Source organism: Scomber japonicus, chromosome 11 (genome assembly GCF_027409825.1).
Source record: "Scomber japonicus isolate fScoJap1 chromosome 11, fScoJap1.pri, whole genome shotgun sequence".
NCBI lineage: Eukaryota > Metazoa > Chordata > Actinopteri > Scombriformes > Scombridae > Scomber > Scomber japonicus.
The window spans coordinates 24,828,931-24,847,385 of record NC_070588.1 but is presented as its reverse complement, the minus strand read 5'-3'; the positions used below and the strand labels follow the sequence as shown (position 1 = coordinate 24,847,385).

General features: G+C 42.2%; 1 protein-coding gene across 3 annotated transcripts; it reads right to left on the bottom strand.

Moving 5' to 3' along the window:
* Positions 1-797: 797 nt before the first annotated feature.
* sf3b1 (splicing factor 3b, subunit 1) lies at positions 798-14,361 on the bottom strand. Of its 3 annotated transcripts, XM_053328173.1 has the most exons (24): positions 14,316-14,361; positions 12,271-12,443; positions 11,928-12,029; positions 11,592-11,706; positions 9,130-9,209; positions 8,854-9,039; positions 8,228-8,678; positions 7,949-8,070; positions 7,645-7,842; positions 7,426-7,527; positions 6,147-6,326; positions 5,980-6,066; positions 5,192-5,462; positions 4,936-5,081; positions 4,584-4,730; positions 4,117-4,242; positions 3,367-3,588; positions 3,090-3,272; positions 2,881-2,992; positions 2,606-2,726; positions 2,367-2,498; positions 1,971-2,243; positions 1,623-1,839; positions 798-1,442 (listed from the first exon to the last, which is right to left on the bottom strand). In XM_053328173.1, the coding sequence occupies exons 1-24, from the start codon at positions 14,341-14,343 to the stop codon at positions 1,284-1,286; spliced, it is 3,933 nt and encodes a 1,310-aa protein (XP_053184148.1). In that variant the 5' UTR covers positions 14,344-14,361; the 3' UTR covers positions 798-1,283. The 3 variants fall into 3 exon arrangements, with proteins under 3 accessions (XP_053184148.1, XP_053184147.1, XP_053184150.1); XM_053328172.1 differs by lacking the exons at positions 11,592-11,706; positions 11,928-12,029; positions 12,271-12,443; positions 14,316-14,361 and adding an exon at positions 9,557-11,513; XM_053328175.1 differs by lacking the exons at positions 798-1,442; positions 1,623-1,839; positions 1,971-2,243; ... (15 more) ...; positions 8,854-9,039; positions 9,130-9,209 and adding an exon at positions 9,245-10,255 and having other exon boundaries at positions 14,316-14,360.
* Between the last annotated feature and the right edge of the window lie 4,094 nt (positions 14,362-18,455).

The window sequence follows — 18,455 nt, the reverse complement described above, 5'->3', positions numbered from 1 at the left end:
GCAGCCAACCCCCATGCTCCTCCTGCTCTGCCTGGTTGTTGTGTCTCAGCAGGATGATGAAAGAGAAAAGTAGGCTTGTTGTAATGTTAGTGCCTAAAAACAGCCGACCCCCCCAACAATTCACCTGAAATGTTGAGGCTGGGAAACGGAGATGAGAACATGTGAGTCTTATTCTTGTGTTGAATACGTCACAGGGCTATGTGTAGAACAGGAAAACATGCAGAAACCTGAACACCACAAAGGAAGTCTGAACTCTCAGGAAATCATCATCAGTTGTGTTGCTGCCATATAAGGAACATTGACTTCATTGTATGCAGTCTGTTTAGAGTTCTATCCTCATAATGAAAACTTTACTTGTTATAGAGGATCTTTACATTGTGGTATTGCTGTCTGAAATTAAAGGATCTAAATTCTCCTATCAACCCTATTTACACCACCAATGTTTTTAAGAGTATGTTGTTTTTCAAATTTATTTTTTACATTACTGTGAGTTTCCAACCATTTCTTTACAACATGAAAATTAAATAATCTAAAAAAAACTTGTTCTACCATTCAAATCTGAATTATTACTTGACCTGCTTTATTTCTCAAAATTGCTGCAGATTAACTTTCTGGTGGTGGACTAATTATTGCAGCTGTGGTGGTGGTCTTGATTGATGCCTTTTCTTTTTTGCATCCTATATTCAAATCAATACATATATGGATACATTTCATTATCATTTCCATTCTTTTTGTATGAAGATTCTTAAATACTTTGGTGTAAATGTAATTTTAAAAAAAAAAGAACACCACAGAAATCAATTTTATACACAAACATTTTATTTGGTTAAATAAAAACAATCTAATAACAGAGGAAGTGTGAACTGAGGAGAGGGTGTGTAAATGGAGCAGCCAGTGCAGAGGCCTATCAATACACACAAAAATATCCAAATATTTAAAACATTTGACAACTGCCCTGCATTCCTCAATCAAGGTTTGACTGACGTCAATCATTCTTCACAAAAAAAAACATTGCAAAAGAAAATAGAGAAAAAAAGTACATACAAACTCGACTGTGTCCCTTGTTTTATTTCACCTACTGTCACGCTCATTGTTTAAATTCTGTTCAATAAGTGGCGTCCAGCAGAGGCTTAATGTGTGCCTCTATTGGATTGTTCTGCCCGGGGAAAGACCAACATACAGTTGCTAAGTAAAAACGGACTCAGTCCTAGACCAGGATAGATAAGACAGCAGAGAGTGATAATTGAGGGAGCAGAAAAAACTGAGAGAACATACATTTGTATTTACAAGACATATTCCAGCTCATAGCGGACGTAAATGTTTTTCTCGTCGTTGTAGACCTGTGGGTAGTGAGCGATGAGGGCGTCTTGTGAACCGATGTAGATGGAGTTGTAAATCTTCCAGTAGACGTCTCTCACCTTCCTGGCTGGATGGAACAGACCCTGAAGGTAAAAACAAAGCAGTAAAGTTTAACATCAGTTCTGAATGAGTATAGATTAGCAGCCCTAATACACAATCAATACATGTAAAACTGCTCGTCACAAAATGGATTAGTTAGCAGTTTCGATGTGTTTCAATGGTGAAACCTTGAGTCATGAGGGATGGGTCCTGGTTGGTCTTACCTGTAAGCAGTACTGAAGCATGCGGCAGGGCCCGATGGCGACCCTTAGTCCCTCCAGTGCACCCATGACGGCCTGGATTACGTGAGGCGACGTCTCAAATACGTTAGGCCAGACGTAATTGAGCAAGTGGTTGAGGGAGTCTTCGCAGCCAAAACCGTAAACGCCGAGAGACATGTGCTGGACCACGGCGCTGGCTGTCTGTCTGTGGACCAGGTCTCTGCAGGACAACAGGGACACAGGGGTCATGGTTTAATATATATACTGACATGACTGTACTGAAACTAGAAACCAAACCAACTTCAACAGAGGGAACGTGACTACAAAAAGATCGGGGGTGGATCCACTAACCTGTCCATGAGTGCGTCCTCCAGCAGCGGCGTGACGGCGTAGATGTAGTCTTTGCCCATCTCTCCGATGTACTCGAACAAGAAGGACAGGGACTTGAGCACGCCGTTCTGCACGTTGAGCTCGGGCACTCTGTATTCGTTCATGAGTGCGGGCAGGACTGTGAACGGCGAACAGGTCTCGGCAACGATGGCGATGGCCACGGTTGTGCAGACGCGGTTCTGACGCTCCTGGACCTTCAGGTTGTTGAGCAGCGTGGCCAAGACGTCATGGGGACTGCGAGGAAAGAGGAGGGAGATGTGTAAGTTCCAAATTTAAAAAAGGAGAAATACGCAGGAATACAAAATAAAGTAGTCGGGAAGTGAAGATGTCTGCAATGGTTTAACGCTAGCAACTCACCCGATGGCTTTGGCGATGTAACCAAACGTGTTGACGGTGGCTCTGCGGATGGCCTTCTTGTGAGCTTTGAGCAACTCCAGCAGCTCAAAACAAATCCTCATCCACTCCCTGGCTGACACGTATTCAGCACCCCTAAAATACAGACAAGTGGTTAGAATAAGGCCCTGTGGTGCTCAGTGGACAAACCAAAAAGTTGTAACAGATTGACATCGCTTCAATCTGAGGTTCATTCTACTGACCTGTCAGCAATCCTTCCCACCAGGTCGATACAGTTCTCCTGCACCTTCTCGTGTCTGTTCTTCAGGATGGGGGTTAAACGGGGAAGCAGGTCTTTGATTGGTGGAGTCATCTTGTGCATACCTGCAGAAAGAATGGAGAATTAATATGGAGAATGGAGAAAAAAATGATTGCAACTCAATGCCAGGCTCACAAATATGCAGGGACAGAGTTGTTCAGGGTGATGGGAAAAATATGTGTATGTAGTATATGAAGGTGAAGTAATGATGCGACGTACCAATAACATTAACAATGGCCTTCAGTGCTCCCAGGATGCTACCCAGCACCTCGGGGTATTCTTCTCCCAGGTACTCATACAGCACCACACCCAAGTGACCCATCAGCTTCTCCTGCAGGGACGGACAATGAGAACGTGTCATTAGCTTCCTAAATAAGTTCAGTTATAAAAATCGTATAAATCTGTGTGAGTGTGTCTTTATAGCGTACCTCCTGACAGGTCTTCATGACGACGGCGGTGCGAGAGATCAGGTCGGCGGCCTGCTGACGGACTTTGGCCGACTTGTTGTTCAGACGCCACAGCACGGTACCGCAGATCTGAGGCAGGTAGGGTTTCACACGCTTCCCGAGGGCGTTTACTACTGTGCCGAAACCATTCAACATCACAGAGTCCTGCAGAAGGAATGACATCAATTAAAAAAAAACTATATTCACGTCATTTCTGTCAATACTTTGTGTTCAGATTTGTTGGTGTAATTGCTCTCACCTCTGTCGTCTGCTCCTGGAAGGCGTACAGGATGCCGTCAATCAGCTGCTCCTCCAGCTTGTGGTCGATGTCGGCTGCTCCCAGGTTACCCATAATTTTTTCGATGGTCTCCATCACCATCTTTCTGTACTGCTCGGCCTCGTCTTTCAGGTCGTCCACGATGCGAGAAATGATCTCCGCTGCTCCCACCTTGTTGGCCAACTCCACCGTAGTGTCCACCAACTGTATGAAAAAGATGAGTTAAAACCTCAGCGCCTGTGACTACTTGTGTCAATAAATTAAACACTGTAGAATTTTAATGCCACACAACTGTAGAACCACTTTGGGTGTTTTATTAGTTAGCACAAGCTCCTGTGATAAAGTGAAGCATAACATATAATGGAATCTTTTAATGGCTTGAAGACAGCATGAGGTGGTTTATTGTCATAGGTCACATTTGGCAGCTTTGTTTTGTTGACGGCAGGGGTTGAGAGACATACTGTGACAATTGTGAGTGTGTCATTTGATTTGTGCAATTTTCAGTTGTTTTGTATTAGTGGTGATTCAGATTCGGATGAGACCAAAACTAAGTCTCTCTGTCTCCTACTGTTCAAATCAGAGACCATAATCGTTCAATTGCACAAAGAATTATAGTGATCTAATTTCAGCCACGCAGATGTGTCATGCAAAAAAAGGACAGTCTGTGCTAGTTGCTTTTAGATATTTTGGGGCATTTTTCATTCATTAGTCAGCGTCTGTGTGCGCGCTAACCTGTCTGTAGTTACGTCTGTCCAGAGCCATCCTGTGCTGCCAGAAGTGCTTGAAGAAGGGGGGTAGGATCTCAGTCTTGATATAGTTGGCTTCCACACCGTCCGTGCCGCAACACTGCTTCACCACCTATGAGGCAAGACAGAAATGCAGGTCAGACATGAAAATATGTGACAAGTAGACCAACAGCAACAACTAGGCTCCAGGATCCAATTCATCTTTGGGCCTTTACAACTGAGTTCAGAGAGTCCAGAATTTGTAAATGTAACCAACGGGTGCAGAGGTGAGAAGAGAGAGGACACAAATGTCAGCTCTCCTAATTCTCATGTCGGCGTTAATCTAGCGAATTACTAGCCCTGAGTCAACCATGGAGTGGTTGAACAGGCGAGAATTATTCGCAGGAAGTTTCTGACGTTTATAGTAGCGCGACTTCCCTTCCTTCAGTTACCATCACCCTCCATCATTCTTACCTTGAGGACAATTTTTTTCATCTCCTCATCGGGGGACTGGAACTCTCTGATGAGGATCAACATCACCTCTCTTGTGTAGTAGTTTGCATACTCGGCGTCCATCAGAGGGATCAGGTAGCCGATAGCTTTGAGGAAGGCAGCCAGACCCTGGTGACGAGAGGAGAGAGAGAAACTTTTTTATAAAACTTTAACTTCATCATAGTAATGTATATCTTGTCTGCTGCTCCCAGTAGAGTTTTAGTGGTCTTCCATCTGACCTCTACTGACAGTAGCAGCCCCTTCAAGGAGATACTGTAGCAAGCAAAAATTCACACTACAGCCACATGGAGGCTTATCAAATGGGTTTTCTTACCTTTCCTCTGTGCTGTCTGATACCCTTCCACAGTGGCTTGAGGACGGAGTCAAAGGACTCGATACCGTAGGGTGTAGCAGCTTCAGCGAGAGCAGCTATGGCCAGAGCACTGATGGTCCTCACCTTCTGCTGCTCATCCACGAGACCTGCAGCAGCACAGTCACAACCAACAGTGTGAGCTTATATGTGTGTGTTTCATCTGCAGGTATTAGTGTCACTTTAATGAATGGCTTTAAGAAATACATATATGACTCACCGTGTTCGATAATCTCCACCAAGCTGCGGAGGTGGGGCAAAATGGCGCAGCCCATGAGGATGGCGATCTGCTGGACGATCTTGATGCCTGTGTGTCGGGCCTGCCAGGACTTCTTGCTTTTACACACGGCTTTGAGGAAGGGCAACAGAGAGGGAATACCGAGGGCAGAGGCCACCACGGCGAAGGCTCTGGCTGTGGTGTTTCTGACGTACTCGTCCATGTTGTCGATATCGGGTCGCATTGTGGAGATCATCGTAGCCAAACCAGCAGCCTGGAAGAGAGGAGGAAGACAGAAGTGTCAAATCAGTGATATAGCAGTATTTTTACTCGCTCTTCTTTACTTTGGAGGACATGATGGTGCTGCAACATGTTTAGTAACTATATTTTTGTATATGTGTATATGTTTGGTAAAACGGCATTTAAAATGGGAAAACAAGTCAGTGACAAAACAGCAACAATTGTATATGAATGATATGGACCAAAGGGTTAGCTGTGTCCACATAGCTGCTTAAATCGATACAAAAAAAATAAATAAATAAATAAAAAAATAAAATATAAATGTCTGTGAAAGCTTTAACATTCATCACATGAAAAAATTCTGGCACTGGGACATCTTATTGTAACCAACGGGTGCAGGGTGAGAACAGACCAGGGATAAAAGTCAAGTCTGCTAGTTCTCGTGTTGGTATCAATCTAGCGAACGACTAGCCCTGATCTGACCATGGAGGGATCGAACAGGCGAGAATAGTTCGCAGGAACCCTTCATTCAAAGAACTGTTCCACCTTACCTTTGCCAAATTGGAAATAATTTCTCTGCCTTCCACTCTGGCGTAGTAGTCCTCATCAATCAGCAGGGGCTCAATCACCACCAGGATCTGTACACAAAGAGAACAGTCAGTCAGTTTCTCAGGCACAATCCACTAAAATAAGTGCACGTCTTCCACACTGAGCTCACCTTGTGTACGTATGGTCGGACCAGGTCGTCCAGTTTGTAGAGAATGCGGTCGATGACTTTAACCAGCAAGTGGCGCTCCTGGTCCTCCAGGGTGGGTGACATGAGCAGTGGCAGGATCTGGTTGAACAAGGGGCCCGCTCCAAACTCACGAGCTTTATCTGTGATCTGACGCAGAGCCGCCTGGAACAAGATGGAAAGAGGATCAGACCCTGGTTGTGTTCTCATGGACGAGCATGATCAATCAGATGTGATGATTTCTGTCTGCTGCTCCCAGCTGAGCATGATGGTCAGCACTGTGACCTCCACTGAAAGTAGCAGTTCCTCACAGAGGACATTCTGTAGCAAGCAAAAATTCACACTACAGCCACACACAGGCTTAGTGCTGGGTGTTGATCTTGCATTGAGTATTATTTATGCTTTATACATCTTCCTGGTAGATTTATGACCAGAGGGGAAACAGGACACAAATGCAAGGAGAGCAAAGGACATTTGGGGACTCTTATTAGCAGAGGAGGTTTGTAAAATATGATAGACATCCTAGCATACCGGCTCGAATTAAGACGCTATTTTATTTTGGAAATTACATTTGAAAAGCTTGAGTCATCTTATATCTACTAGATAATTACACTTTCACAAGATCAGATTTTTTTAATTAACTGATGTAACACCGGGTCCTACAGAGGGTGTTGCATTATGGGTTGTTTGTAGGCTTAATTTTGCTATGCTAGCAAGTGTTACAGGCTATTTAGAGTCAGTTAACCCTAAAAGTGTTTAAATAGCTCAGTTTAACTGACAGGAGCTTCTGATAGAGACAGCGTGTTTTATGCAGTGGAGGAAATTAGTTGACAAAACTAATTGAAAGTCTCCAGCATCTTTATGGCATAAGCAGAACAAACTAAATAATCTGTCAAGCAGCGTAGAATTACTGCTGTATTTTGATGGAGCTTAAAAAGTCTAAGAACAGTGTTGTGTGGCTCGCTCCGCTGTGTTTACATGCCTATTTACAGAGCTGGTGCTGTTTATGAACACTGGATTCTGTTTTCAGCACACACAGGACAGACAGTTAGCTGACTGTGAGGAGACTGTTGCTGAATTTAACAATAAAGTGCAGTGGATTACATTTTGCTGACTTCACTTTGAATAGCAATAGGTCAGGGAAACCTCCCCGACAGGAAGTGTGAAAGAGTGTTGTATCTTGTATGCAGTAAAAGGGGGAGACAAAATCTTAGCTAATATGCTGCTATGGTTACAAATGAAATAAATAACACTGGTGACCAACCTTCCTCATGGGTGGTGTTCCATTTTTAATCTTCAGCAGCAGCTTCATGATCTTCCTCTCTTTCTGCTCTTCAGGGCTCAGCGTGGACTCATCAACCTCAACCTAATGAACACACAGTCAGACATGTTTAACTTCAGACAGGACAAACATGCAGCTGTGGGTGTAACAGTGAATGGTACCAGTTTTGCGGACACACTGTTGAACAAGTTTGATGCTCACCAGGAGTTTGTCAAAATACTGGATGTCATCAGGTTTGAGGAAGGGGAGATTTCCTGAGGGCTGGTCATTCATCTGTTTTGTTGTGCGGTCCTCTGCCTGCATGTGGAAGCCCGTCATGCCACCAATTGGGGTGGGTGTAGCTGACAGCTTACGGGCTGGAGTACGGATTGGCACGTAGCCGGCTGGTGGAGGCAAGACCTACAGAGAGGAAGTCAACTGTCAGTACTGTGACTAAGTTTAAGTTATTTTACTCTTTGCTTTTGTCAACAGAGACGTAAATGCAGTGGGGGGGTGGGGCACATACCTTGTATCCCTCTGGGAACATGGCATCGAGCTCATCGTCTGTGAGTGGTCGGTTCCTCTCATCAATTTCCCTCTCCCACCTCCATGCCTGCAGCTGCTCTGGAGTCATGCTCATCAGGTGACCTGAGAGAGAACAGGAAACAGATTGAAACAATCTAAAACCATCAAGGGGCCTGAGGAGTCATGTGGCTAATATCTGATTGCTTGGACTGCCGTTAGCTTCTGCAAATTTGGTTCCCTTTTCCTCATAACAATGCAAGAAAATGGAGGGCTTGTTTACCTGGTGTCGGGGTGGCCATGTTCATGGCGGGGGTTCCTATGGGAGTCTTTCCTGGGGTAAGTAATGGTGTTGAGGAGCCCATCTGACTGGCAGGGGTTTCATCCCAACGAGACTTCCTCTTACTGGCCCCTGGGGTTGGAGTCTCACCCACCGACTCATCTCCTCTGTCTGTGCGTGGGGTATCAATCCAGCCTTGGGTCTCTCTTTCTGTCTTTGGGGTTTCGTCCCAGCGGTTCTTGCGAACACTTCCTGTTTGTCCTCCGTGGCCCGGTGTGGCGTGTCCAGGTGTATCCCTGCCAGGGGTGGCGGCACCAGCGGGTGTGTGGCTGGGAGTGGGATCCCACATGCGGGTACTGGGTGTGGCTCCTGGAGTCTCACTGCCTTTAGGGCGGCCAGGGGTTTCATCCCATCGGCTGTTGGAGGGTGTGTGTGCAGGAGTGTGTCCTGGAGTCTACAAAACAAGAAAAACATGAGTGAGACAATCCACAACTGCAAACCTAACGTCACACTTAACTGCATTCCCTCAAGTTACAAAGACAGATTATATAAATAACTTACAAGGAATTTATTTATTCAAGTTTTTTCCTCACTTGAAACAGTATGAAGCTGAAACTAAGATTACTCACCTCAGCGTTGACATCAGCCTGGTCCCAGCTGGACATCTTTTTGGGTGTAGCATTGGAGGGGGTTTGGTCAGCTGTCTGGTCCCATCGACGCTTACGTTTTACGGCAGCTTGAGCGGCAGCGGACCCGTTGACAGCTTTCAGGTCCCCCGATTTGGCCTTCTCTGCCAGCTGCTGACGAATCTCCCTCTACATGCAGACAGATACATGTCAGAAAAAAACCCAACACTACCGTACAACAACAAAGCACAGGACTATAAAGTAGTATAAACTCCTTACCTCCTCTTTGGACAGATTCTGCTCCATCATGACGTCCACATATGATCTGACCTGCAGCTTGGGGTCCGGTGTTTTGCCCCCTGCGCGAAAGAGCACGAACAAGAACATAGGACACTCATCAGTACACACTCTAGTGACCCACGAAAGCACAGCAAGCACAAACACAGCCAGCTAATCCTGACTCTATACCAACATATTAACTTATGTTCCTGTTCTTATACAGCTTAATCACAAAACAAAAGTCCTATTGAATTACATAGAAATATACATTCTGTTTGCTTTCTTACATACAGACATAGCATCCTATGGAAAAACAAGCAGATACATAAAAGAGAAGAGCTGGTTGTGGTGTTTTCTTTAAGTGGATAAAGAAGTTATAGCCATCACTGATGCAGGGGTCCTGGGCTGTGCTCTTCAGAATACGTACACTTTCAGTGCCAAGGGTCCCTCTGCAGTCAGACTTCAACCGGCAGAAAAGAAGCCTAGAAAATTTCTCTTTACCATTAGTAACACTTTGGAAAAGGGTTTGAAGTCACACACAACAGTATACCACCTGTGTTGCATTGATATACGGCACTCAAAAAACAAAGTATCTTCTTGGGGCATAACCACAAAACTAGAAAAAAAAATGTAGAGGACCCTGTGGTCCAGATCCGTAATCATTTTAAATGAAGTCAAGATTTAGATTTTCAAAGGATTAACATTATCATAGCATAATAAAGACTGTGATTTCACAATTTCTGCTCAGAAATATGATAATATGACATGCTAGAGCCACACTGTTCATTCTGACTCATAAAGGCACTGATTAAATTATCAAATCATAAATTTTACTTGACTTCGTTTTCAGGACAAAGGTGCCTCATAAAAGATATGTAGTCTATCATAAATGCATAAAAGTTTTTTCTCCAACTTTGTTGGAAGTTCAGAGGCCAAATTAAAAACTAAAAACTTTGTTGTGGCTGGGCTGCATCTGATTCCCCTCACAGGCCCCAGGTCAAATTAGCAGCAAGTGAGCCCTGACCAAACTGACAAGTGCACAGTTCTCTGTGTTCCCCATAACCTACACAGGATGAGTTGCTGCACCCTTAACAGAGTGCAGTACAGGACTGGCAAAGCAGTACTGCTGTAGGAGAGAAATTAAGGACAGTTAGTATGGGCCTGTGGTATTGTGGTACACAATTTTCTTGATAACATATTTCTATTTTACAGAGAGAGTTGTAAAATAAAAATATATTTACACAACAACGTTGTACAAAGAGCTCTCTCTACATGCAGGCTTTAGATAAGCCCTAACTACACCAAACCTGAAACATTCAGGTCATTTTTAACTTATTGTTGGAGGAAGTGAAGATGGATAGAAAGTTTAACTAGCTGGCTCAAATATCATTTGTGCTTTCATCCAAATACTAAATGCAACTTACTGTGCTAGTTCCACACTAACCTTAAAATATTGATTTGTGATAAGCTCCATTACTATTATTATGACTATAAATTACAGTCCTCAAATCTTTAAGAAAAGCTGGCCACACTAAGTTTGAACTATCTGTCATGCAGTGTCTTATGTTGGGGCTTAAGGGCCTTGCAGATCTATCAAGTCTGACCAGTGAACAGAGGAGATAAGTTACCACAAGCAGCTTAAACTACCGCCCAGACAAATGAGACTCATTGAGTTTGTGACTTTTCTTTTCTTATATAACCTCAGTCACTCCAGGTTGACTAAGTTGAAGCGAGCCAGCACATTTCTTTCCTCTGCCAGCTTTGGGATCTAAAGCTCTGTGTCTATGTGCAGTCAGGTCACTATTTGGCATCAGCTCCTGTGCTAAGCATGGCATGGCATAGTGCGTTAGCAGGTGAATTACACTACAGCTAACCCTCACACTTCCATTTCTCATCCTTATATGATATGACAAGAGTATACTGCACTTTCCCATTATAATTTAGGCTGATGGTCACATGGGATTGTTAACCCTTCGACTCACATACGACCCACCTGCAACCCATGTCTGTTAGGTGAATCACCCCCTTTGAGCACTGACCACCTAACCACCTCTTCCACAAAAAGAAATGGTAACCCTACAATGGATTTTATTTTAATGCACACACCAGGACAAAAAGGTCCCACTGCACATTCAGCTCATAACAATAAAACTTTCCCAAACCGAAATACCGAACATAAACTATGTGTCCACACGGACATTTGTTGCAAAGTTGATTCAAATATCAGCCATGTATTAGGAAAACGTACAACGACAAGATGTTCTTGGACCCCAGAGGATTGACCACAGGAAAGGCATCAAATCTGGGAAGCAAGCTATTGCATTGTGATCGAAGGGTTGAACAGCAAAACTATGGATGTGAAACCATTGGCAGTCGGGGGGGTCACAAAAAAAACATGAACCATGAAAAGGGGGGAGATAATGGGCAGGATGTAATAAAGGCAAAAAAATAGCTAAATTTACCATCTGCAAAAGGGTCGAGACGCTCAGGCGAGATGATCATCTGCATACGCCGGGCTTTGTACTCATCTTCCCGCTCTGCGATCTTCTGTGGACGATGCTCTGCAAATGGGTCATACTGCAAGAGGCAGATGGAGACGACAGAGTAAGTTTTTTGAATTGACTCTGAGAACACTCAAAGCAAAAGACACACTGCTACAACTACAACTCTATTTAATTCTGCTTCATTCACAGAAAACTCACTTTGTCACCACACAAGCAATGTTTCTACTGGCAACAACACACTGAGGGAATCTGGCAAACATAATCACAAACATTACAGAATAAATTAGCACATACTTGCTCGTCTGACTGAGGAATGGCGTTAAGTATTGCTACTGGTGCGTGGTACCCTGGTTTCTTCTGTCCCAACAAACTTGTTGCTGAATCTTCTTCGTCATCCTGAGAAAAGAAAGAGAAACAAGAGTCTAGTCAAATCTCGCCAAAACGGCAAGACTCTCCTAGCTCATATGCAACAGGCAAATGGGAGCAGTCAAGCTCCCAAAAAAATCATGTAATGATATGAGAGAATCAAAGCCAACATTGACAGTATAATAATGCTTGTTGAGGAGGATCAGTAGCTTGTAAACCACCTGGAAGGGAATAGGGGTGAATAAACATGAGAAATTAATTGATGTACTACCTCCTCCTGTTCATTGGCAGCGATGGATGTCACATATCCAGCAAAGCGACTGTCGCTGCCTCCGTAGATTTCCTGGTCATAAAATCCAGTGGAGTCGAGGCCAACTCCCTGATCTCCCTCCTCCAACAGGGTGGCCTTCATCCCCTGGATCTCCAGGATCTGGGCCTCGATATCTAAAAGAGAAATTGAACCAACAAGAGGGTGATGAAGTACACAATAACAAACGTTACACAGACTCTATTGTTCCAAGGAAAAACACCAGTCTTTGGCCAACATTACTGTTTTTTAGTGGGCTCAGTCTCAAAGCTAAGGAAAACATACTGGTATCATATGAAATGTAAAACTAGATGACCTAAGGCATCCACTAGTACCAATCATGTCATGCTAGCTTGACTGGGAGAGGGGGGTAAATAACGCTCCAAAGTTGGGTCACATTTTGGAGGAAAAACTTGCACGGCCATTTTCAAAGGGGGTCTCTTGACCTCTGACCTCAAGACATCTGAATGAAAATGGATTCTATGGCTGCCCACAAGTCTTCCCTTAACAGATATACCCACTTTATGCTAATCCCATGCAGTTCTAGACAAAACCCATGTCACTGTGTGCATGAAATACAAATGTGTTATTTTCACCTATTCTAAAAATGATGCATTATAATATTTCTGCATAGTGGTGCCCCTAAACAGTCTTGGAATTGTATTAATTGGTTATGAGTGGAAAGCTGAGACTGCTGTGGATTCCATTAGCCCAATTGTATTAATGTGCAACGATATTAGTCCCCACAGTAGACCTTTTTCTGAGACTTGACCTCACTCTATAAAATTAACTATTGTGACCTCTGAGATAATCACAATCTCTCATGCAACTTTATAACCACAAACTACAGACCTCAGGCATTCAGAGGATGCATGGCTTTAGTATTTATATTGAACAGAAGGGGATCTGAGGGTTATGTCCAGAAGAGAAGTGATTGCCATTCCATTGCCTAAAAAACAATTATTTGTTTTTGATACCAAATCACAACAATCATTTTTCTGTGGTGTTACTCAAGGTCTTAGTACATTAATGTGGTATTTTGAAAGGATTTTTGTCTGTCTGTTTATATCAGTTCTGAAGTGGTCACAATTGTGACATTTGCACCAGATCTGTGAAATAAGTGGTATCAACCCAAACATTTCTAGAACAACTTGTTAACCATAACTGAGCATGTGAATAGCTATAATATACCCCATGATAATGTTTTACGCCTTATACATTCTAAAAAGGTTCAAAATGTGTCTAATGGTCTGACCAAAACACAATGTTTATTACAGATGTATGACCTGACACAGTGCTGACCTACATATCAAATCATCTTATGGTTACCAGTTTTCAGTTGTTGGATAGCACTTCTGTGTGGCACATACTGTTGACCTGCTATCTCCCCCCAAAAAACCCTCCCCCCCAAAAAAGGCAAACGGCCGGAGAGAGTAGCTCAGGCAACTTAGTTCATTTATGACTTGTTGTTGTTATAATCCGGAATGTGCCTTGTTCGTTTCTGTGTCTTTATATAAATATTTATATATGTATATATATTTTAACTAATTAAACCCACCATGAAACGTGTGGGAGTGGTGTTGAATGAAGCATTAATGAATGCTGCTAGGTTAGCCATATTGGATCCATGTTAGCATTTCAATTACAATGAGTAGCGTTTATTTACAGATAGTTGTACATCATAGCATATACTTAGAGATTCATTCATTTGACCATGTCAATGCGTATTGTGGCAAAGTTCCATTTAATAACCACAAAACGCTTTAAAAACAAGATTACTGCACGATGACGGTAGCTAACTGTGCTAAAAGGTAGCAACCAGCGCCATTATCTAACAATCCGCGTTGCGTCGTATTCCGGCCTGCCAGTTATCACGTTTTTAAAGTTAAATCATGCGTCCTTGTGTGCTACACACAATGCATTATTGCGACTATACGGAGTGGCACACTATTTTGTTAAAAGTAGTCTAAAACGGGGCATAAATAATATGTTTATATCAAATACTTTACCTTCGTGCGTTTTGGCGATCTTCGCCATTTTGGTGGTGGTGGCTCGTGTCTGAAGCCGGAAGTTCCGTTTCTTTCTACGTGTTGCCTACGTTTGTTTTCCTACCCGATTTCCGCGAAGACCCGCCCTACTCTGCCTGTGATTGGCTAGTACTTGTTACCTTCGAGGGTAAGATGGTTGGAGATAGCTCTAAAGGCATTCTAGAGATAGCGTTAAAGGATCAGGGCCAGAGCCAATCAGGCGGAGTAGCTGGCCGGTTTTCGCAGAATGCAGGTGGGAAAATAACACGTTCTCAGACCAGAGTATGAATGTTTTGTTACACTGGAGCATTAAGCAGCTAATAATGTTTTTGTCAGGAGTTAGTGGAGACAAAAAGGAGATGAAACAGCTGGATAGAAACATGGCTCCAAATGAACGCTGTTAACTGTGCATATGTGAATTGGCTATATTTTGCTTACACGTTTGCCATATCTGTATTCCCCCCTATTTTATTGAACTATAAAGCTCATAATACAATCAAAAAGGCATAGCTCAGTCAAATACTACAATACAGTGCATAGCATATATACCACAATAGCAAATTTACAATAATGTTGACAGAGGACAGAGTCCAGTGGCGGCTGCTGGTGTTTTAAACAGGGGAAGCTCACTTTACATCTTCATCATAAAACTTGTCATATTGAAGCGAGGCAGTTACAAATAAAAGGAGTGTTTAATTGAGGCTGTTGTATGCTTCATCTATGCCATAGAACCACATCAACACACACACAAAAAAAGATTTTCAAAACTAGCCACTAGCCTGCCCAGGTAGGCCTGCACAGGACAAAGGGCCTTAAAGCAACACTTAACACCTCACCCACCCAGGTAACAGAGCCCTATAGTAAAAGGTGAAATAATCACCCTATGAAAAGGTGATTATTTCCAAGATACTGAATGCAAATTGAATTTGCTTTGGGGGGATTATAACAGTCTTGGATATGTCATTGATAATGAGTAACAAGATTGATTTCCAGGGGGTTTTAGTTTTTTGTCCATGTGACTCTCAGAACCAAACTGGCATAAGTACCACATTGGACAAAGTGTCCAACGTGGCATATTTGAGATTTTTTTTTTTTCATTTTGTTTTTGCATGCATCTTCTAATCCACTTCTCCTCTATTGATCCAAACCATTGATTTAATTAATGCAAATTGAATTTGGTTTGGAGGGATTATAACAGTCTCGGATATGTCATTGATGAGTAACAAGATTGATTTCTAGGTTTTTTTGGGTTTTTTTGGTGAACCTGACCGTCTGTGAGTGCTTTGGGACGGGGGCAGGGCTCGCAGCAGCACCCGCTGCTTGTTGAGGACAGAGTGTTACGTGCTTTCATGTCAGAGTCTCCAAAACACCAGAAAACTCTCTAATAACACCAGAAAAACTCGCTAGATTTGTCGATAGCCACCTTTGAGAAAAAAAAGTCGCCAAGAAGAGTTGGAAAGTCGCCAGATTTAGCGAGAAAGTCAAGTTACATTGGCAAAACTACACTCAGAAGAGTCAGCCTATCAAAGCTGTCTATCAAAGGCTTTGAGCTCTATAAAGCATTCATCCAATCATCATACAGAAGCAGAGCGTCCATATCTGTATCTGTGTCTGTTCATTGTGGCGTAAGATACAACTAGGAAAACTACTTCAGAAAATTTGAATTCAAATTTTGATCAATATTCTTCCCATGTTATTTATCTACAAAACTGGATTAAAGGCCTGCAATTAAAGATCTGATATTTATCAGTGCATTACTTCCATTCAAAATGTGTTTTCCTTTACCTTTACAAATGTATCTTTTTAGAAGAATAAAATATATTTGTGAATGTTTTGCAGTGTAGTTAATTTATGACATATCTCTGTTGAAACCATTAACGCATCTGTCAGGTTTCCGATATGTGTCCCCCCCAATGTTAACTCATTCCTACGCCCTTGGTTATGATTGCAGATTGAAGTAAGAATAGGCAAAATAATCAGAAGAAGTGGTGACTGACACCATAATGTAAAATACTACTACTACTATTAATATTAATATTAATGATAATAATGATAATAATAATTAACGCTGCAAGCAGCGATGACCGGGCCCAGGCTCCCCAGCCACGAATGAGCGAAACTTGCCGCTACGCATCTTCAAGGTCAAATGGAAACAAACAGCACCAAAATCGCAAATTTGATTCAAAATGGCCGACTTCCTGTTGGAGTGAGGGTATGGGTCCAAGAGAGGAAAACACCAAAATCGCATTTGCGTTTTTGGCTCCATTTTGGCGTTTTCCACGCCTCAAACTTGTCCTAGGGATTTAATCCGACTGACAAATTCACTCAGAAACATCTTGACACATTGGAGATGAAAAGTTCTTAAAAACTTTCTAATTAGGGATTTGGTTGCTTCGTGGCGATGTGAGGAATTTTGACGTTTCGCTGTTAGTCAGGAACCGCTGGCCAAAAGGGGGTACTGCACCCCATAGAAGATTAAGAAAATTGAGCCCCTCCCTCCAGATTCCCATATTCTCACTAGGCAAAATGGTTCAATAGCGCCCCCCAGAAAATTAAAAAAATGGTGCCCCTCGACTCAGATTTACATTGACAAACAGAATTCGGTGCACATATGTATCATGTATAGATGCACAAAAAAGTCTATTGGACCCATACCCTCACTCCAACAGGAAGTCGGCCATTTTGAATCGAATTTTCGATTTTGGCGCCGTTTGTTTCTATTTGACTTAGAAGATGTGTCGCTGCAAGTCTCGCTCATTCGTGGCAGGGAGGGGGAGCTTGGGCCCGGTCATTGGTACTTGCAAAAAGTATAATTCCCTCTGAAATGTAGGAGAGAATAATATATAAAGTTGTATTCAATGGAAACATTCAAATAAAGATCCAGTGCCTAAAAATAAGTAACTCGTGTACTGTGCTTATAATAGACCCTTTTCGTGGCACACATTTTGACTTGTCAGAGCAGGAAAAGCACGGCTGTAAATAACAACCTCAGTGAGTGAGCATGCACAATACCAGAGCCCTGGAACTGGTTCACCTAGATGACATGCAGCCATCATTGATGTCATTTATTCCACCTGCACTTTTCCTGCTCCGACAAGTCAAAATGTCTGCTATAAAAAAGTGTCCCGTACAGTACTTCATTAAAAGTGTGCAGTTTCTCTATTGGTTTGTAAGTGTTGATGATTATTATTATTATGATTAAAGAACTACAGTTACAGTGCTACAGTAAGAGAGACATAATGATAAGTATGTCTGAGAGTCATTTGTAATTCAACCAAATGGATGCTTAATATTCAAATTTAAGGTACAAACATTACATTTAGAACAATGTTATATTTCAGGAACACTCCAATTTAATCTGATTTAGACACAAAATTCCAATTTTCAGAACCAACTTTCAAATAATATATATCATTTATTCTATACAAGAAATTTGATGCCATATTTTTGTAGCTCTTAATATACTTTTAGTGCAGATAACAATTCTTACACTTGGACAACACTACTGAGTTACAGGTTAACATAGATAATAATCTAAAGAAATGCAAGCACAGTTAGACATACAGTATATCTCTTATATACACAACAAACTATCTGCATGCAGGTCCATTTGTTAATGTACATGCAGGTTTGTGTTACAGCAGGTAGTGCAGAAATGCTGTATGAATAACACTTGTGCAATATAATGCAATCCAATACAACAGCTCTACTAGAAATTCTACTTTCATGAAGCTTTCACATGTTCAGTTTTGTTGACATTGTCTGCTTTACGTTCATTATTGAGGTCATAGTGGTGTAGTGGAGTGGATTATATTGAAAAGTGTTCCCCATATTTTGTCCACCCCATTAACATACACGATGGAAGCAAAAATACTAGGAACACTTTTCAATGTGATGTTCTGAGCTATTGTATGGGATTGCACGTATTCCTTAAAAGTAAAGTGAGTCTGCATAGACTTATATATGACAATGAAAGAATTTGATCAACATGTGCACAATGTGTAAACTGATCTAGTATGAAAGCACATCACTGAAATTGATTTGGCAAGATGTGGCACCACCTTGACATCATTATCCTGCTATAATTTAAGACAAAAATTAACAAAAGTTGAAAAACTTTTT

Bases quoted from the DNA above. Each gene is read 5' to 3' on its own strand.
- sf3b1 (XM_053328173.1), bottom strand. From the start codon at position 14,343: ATGGCGAAGATCGCCAAAACGCACGAAG. The intron at 8,679-8,853 runs GTGAGTAATCTT...CTTGTTTTGTAG, and splicing joins AGGCTGATGTCAACGCTGAG to ACTCCAGGACACACTCCTGC. The intron at 7,843-7,948 runs GTATGTGCCCCA...TCCTCTCTGTAG, and splicing joins TGTTCCCAGAGGGATACAAG to GTCTTGCCTCCACCAGCCGG.